The sequence below is a fragment of the Emericellopsis cladophorae genome (genome assembly GCF_022114955.1).
Source record: "Emericellopsis cladophorae strain MUM 19.33 chromosome Unknown NODE_198_length_3981_cov_120_596055, whole genome shotgun sequence".
Lineage (NCBI taxonomy): Eukaryota > Fungi > Ascomycota > Sordariomycetes > Hypocreales > Bionectriaceae > Emericellopsis > Emericellopsis cladophorae.
The window spans coordinates 1-3,981 of NW_026251123.1; the positions used below are offsets into that span (position 1 = coordinate 1).

Genomic DNA, 3,981 nt, shown 5'->3' on the forward strand with positions numbered 1-3,981 from the left:
CACTTCACTTCACTTCACTTCACTTCACTTCACTTCACTTCACTTCACTTCACTTCACTTCACTTCACTTCACTTCATTTTACTTCATTCAAGGTCTCTACCCCCTTGCCAATCCCCTTCTTCCGCCCCCGGAGCAGCGCACCCAGCGCGCGCCCCACGCCCTGCATATCCCCCAGCATCGTAATGTGTCCGCGCTCCGTCCGCACCATCCCGCCCTTGACGCAGGCATAGCCCTCGGGCAGCATGGACTCCTTGGCGAGCACGACGCCGTCGCCCGCCCGGAAGAGGAGGTCGTCGTACGCGTCCGTGCGGGGGATCCCGTCCCGCCCGTGGACCTGCGCCCCGTATACGGTCGGCGTGTTCTTCCCGTACATGAGCGCGAACGGGGGGTATGCGTTGTCGGACTGGTGCTCTTCGCGGTGGGCTAGCTCGGCGCGGAAGGTCCGCGTCGCGGCCAGCGTGCGGCCTAGATACTGGAGGTAGCGTTGTCGCTCGGGGTCGGATAGTTTGGGCGCTGGTGGTGGTTCACTGGACTCGTCCGACGTCGTCGTGGGCTCGGTGCCGGGGTTCAGCTGAGGCGCTATGGTTCGGTCTTTGTGCCCGCTCATTGTGTTCGTCGCCGGATCCGTGGCGCCGCCGTTCGTCGCGAACCATCTGTCTGGCTTGCTCTCGGCACGAGCGCGCGTCCGTAGTGAGTTGGGCAGCAGCGACGAGAATGATGTGCCGTTGGCGCCCGGGGCCGGTGACTTGGGCAGGGCGGGCAGCGCTGGTCGCACACAGGGACTGAGGGCCCACTTCACCCATTGTTCCGGGTCGTAAAAGTCAATGGGATACGACTCGCCCGTGTCCTTGTCGACAAAGCAGAACCCGTCCTCCGGCAAGAAGACGAAGCAGGTCCGCATGCTGAAGTTGACCTGCGCGGTCAACAACTTCTCGTTGAGCAGGATCACGTCGCCATTGCGCAACGGGCCCAGAATGTTGATGCATCGCTGTGGGACGCCGGCATAGAGGACGCCGGAGAACAGGTCTGGCCGTTGGTTGACGGCGTGGCGGGTGATCATGCCGCCCAGGCTGTGGGCAATCACCAAGGCACCTCTCGCGTCGGCCGGTGTCCCTGGCTGGTTCGAGGGGAGCGTCTCCAGAAAGTCGAGCAGTCGCCTCGACAGCTTGTGCGGACTGAGCCGCCAGTCGTAGCCGTAGTCCCATACCCTCAGCGTGCCGTTCTTGGCATTCTCGCAGTGGCGTAGCTTTTTGAACAGCTTCCGCGAAATATCAATGGGCCCAATGTGCGACAGCATCCCGGACGGCTTGATCGTCTCCTCCATGCAATCCTCGTCCGAGTCCCGGAGCCCGACCTCGAGGTTGACCTTGCGCATGTTGAAGCCCAGCTTGACCGGCGCCCAGCACTGCTGGTAGGGGGGCTCTGCCGACCGCAGCACCGAGCCCCGAAATCCGCCCATGACCACCACGTCCCCCGTCAGCTCCTCCAGGACCAGGTCCAGCTCCGTCTGACCTTCCTTCGGCGTCGCGGACGCGGCGGGGGCCGGCCCAAACGAGTCGCGCTCCACGGGCGTGGTCTCCGACAAGGTGTGGTTCCCGCCCAGACCGTCGGACAGCGAGTTCATGGACATGAAGGACGGCGTGTGGAGCCTGGGTAAGCTCGGCATCCTAAAGTTGGGGACATCCGGGAGGCTTTCCCGGATGGCCTTGAAGCGCATGTTGACCATCTCCCGCACATCCTGAAATTGCTCGTCGTCTCCTAGTGAAGAGGCACGCGAGAGGCTGTGGTACAGGATGCTCTCGTCCGACGTGACGCGGCGCAGGGTTCCAGGTCGAGGGGCATTCGCAAAGGAGGACAAGGTGGATGATCCCGTGGTCAGCGGGCTGGAACCTGTGCGCCTTCGCATGGGCCGTGGTGTGCCGGCTGTCGGTGAACTGCCCGCGGATGATTTTGGCTTGTCGCCATGATTGGAGGAAAAGAAGGACGTGGAGAAGGCAGGGCGCAGATGTGAAGGCGTGCTGAACGACGGCAGCGCCTTTTGCAGCTTCCTCAGTGCGTCCTGACCGGCGGAGCGCGACCGTGATCGGGTGCCGGAGGGACCAAAAGCCGACTCAAAGACACTACGCGATGGACGAGGCTGTGTATGCTGCTGTCCCGGGGATCTGGATGACGGCTTCTCCACCATGAGGCTCCTCGGACTCGTGTGCCACGGCGATGGCAGGGGAGCGCGTGAAGGCGGACTGCGGGAGGGCACCTGGCCAAGGTGCATAGACGCTCTGGAGTGACGATTGGGGGGACCCGGGGACAGGTCGCCACGCGCGTCGTCTTCCTCTCCGTCGTCCTCGGGCAAGGAGCCGCCAAAGGGGCCCTTCTTCTCCAGCGCCGCGGCCTTTTCTGTGGCGGGCGTGTGTGGCGAGGCCATGTGGCTAGCTGTCGCGCTCATAGCGGGCTGCAGCACTGCCAGGGCGTCCTCCTGGTCCTCGACGCCATCCTCGGCCTGGTTGGGCGAGCTGTCGCCCTCATCGTCGTCGGGGATGCCGTCCGGATGCCTTTGCTGTGTGGGAGGGTTTGGCTGGGCTGGCTGGGCTGGCTGGCCGCCAGGAACAATGCCCGCGGCCATTGCTGCTAGTGGTGGTTGAAGTTGTCTGGACCACTGCCGAGACTAGACGTGGCTGTGAATCGTACTTGTTTTGCTTGACATGTGAATGATCGCAGGGCATTGCCTCCTGCGCCTGGGTGAATGCGTGAGAGAAACCCCGAAGCCTAAGTGAGTGGCGACACGAGAAGACCGCCCGGATGGGTTCGTAGTTCCCTCCAGCGTGGTATGTCTCGAGGGGTGTCCTTTTCTCGGTTGATTGGAAAACGAAAGACGTAGAGATTACGGTTGGCAATACATCCAAGTACGTAGCTGGACGTGACGGGTCCATAGTATGGACATGGACGGGACTGGAGCACGTTTGTAGTCCGCTGCTACCCCCACTGCCCACTGCAGCAGTTGTTCAGGGTTCCGTGATATCATGGCATCCATTGGTTGGCTCCAGCCGAGTCGGGCGAAGAAATGGGGCACAGGTGGACTGGATGGATGATGGACGATGGTCCGATGGATGACATTGTGGTGAATGGGCAATCGCGGTGGTTTGTGGTGCCGTACGTTGCGGTACGCATGTGGGTGAGATTTGGGGCTGGTCCGGCGCTGCCGGTGGCATGCGGGCCTATGAACTGTGGCAACAGTGCAGGGATATAATCTAGGTACCTAGCAGTCCACCTAGAAGAGGGTGAGGGGAAGGTAACGCTAGGACCCGCACCATCTCCGTTTTCTTATTCAACAGTCTCTAACCACATCAAATATCGCCCTCAGAACCAGCTACCTTACCAATAACAGCTATTGCCAAAGAAAACTAGGCTCTACTTTTGTACATGTAAGCTAACATTTTGGGATCCCTGGGACTGTAGTTGGCCTGTGCGGCACAGGTGTTTGTCCAGGACTCCAGGACTCCAGTCTGTATCCGAATTCCAGATTGTCGGCGACTAGCTTCTTGACGTAATAGTACGTGAGGTCATTCATGCTGCTCCTGACGCTACGTATGCAGCAAGTAAGTGAGTGATAATTCAATCAACGAACGGCGGGCTGTGTAGCGCTGCAGCGTGCATTCGGCCGTTGCCAGCTTGGGAAGGATTCTGGAAGGCCACCACAGTGCATGGCGATCACTCGAATGAATGAATGATCGACGCGCTGTTGGTTGCGAGGTTCAGACCCGTCACACCGCCAAGCTCGCGACAGGGACTCGAGAGCACAGACAGCAGGGCGGTCGATTGCTGGGAAGCGAGATACGAGGAGTCCGAACTGCGTGCGAGATGTACGCGGTCGGTGATGAAGGGAGCAAGGATCACTCACGATGAGGCTCTGCGGCCTCTGCCTACCCGGTACAGTCAGTCCACGGCACCAGATACCCCCGCGATTTGCCATTCAAACCCCCCCC

The 3,981-nt window shown here is 60.9% G+C and overlaps 1 protein-coding gene across 1 annotated transcript; it reads right to left on the reverse strand.

Moving 5' to 3' along the window:
- Positions 1 to 74: 74 nt before the first annotated feature.
- J7T54_004136 (uncharacterized protein) lies at positions 75 to 2,621 on the reverse strand (the record flags this gene model as incomplete). The annotated part of the gene is made up of 1 exon (XM_051510713.1): positions 75 to 2,621. One exon carries the CDS (start codon positions 2,619 to 2,621, stop codon positions 75 to 77), a length of 2,547 nt encoding a protein of 848 aa, XP_051358414.1.
- Positions 2,622 to 3,981: the final 1,360 nt, after the last annotated feature.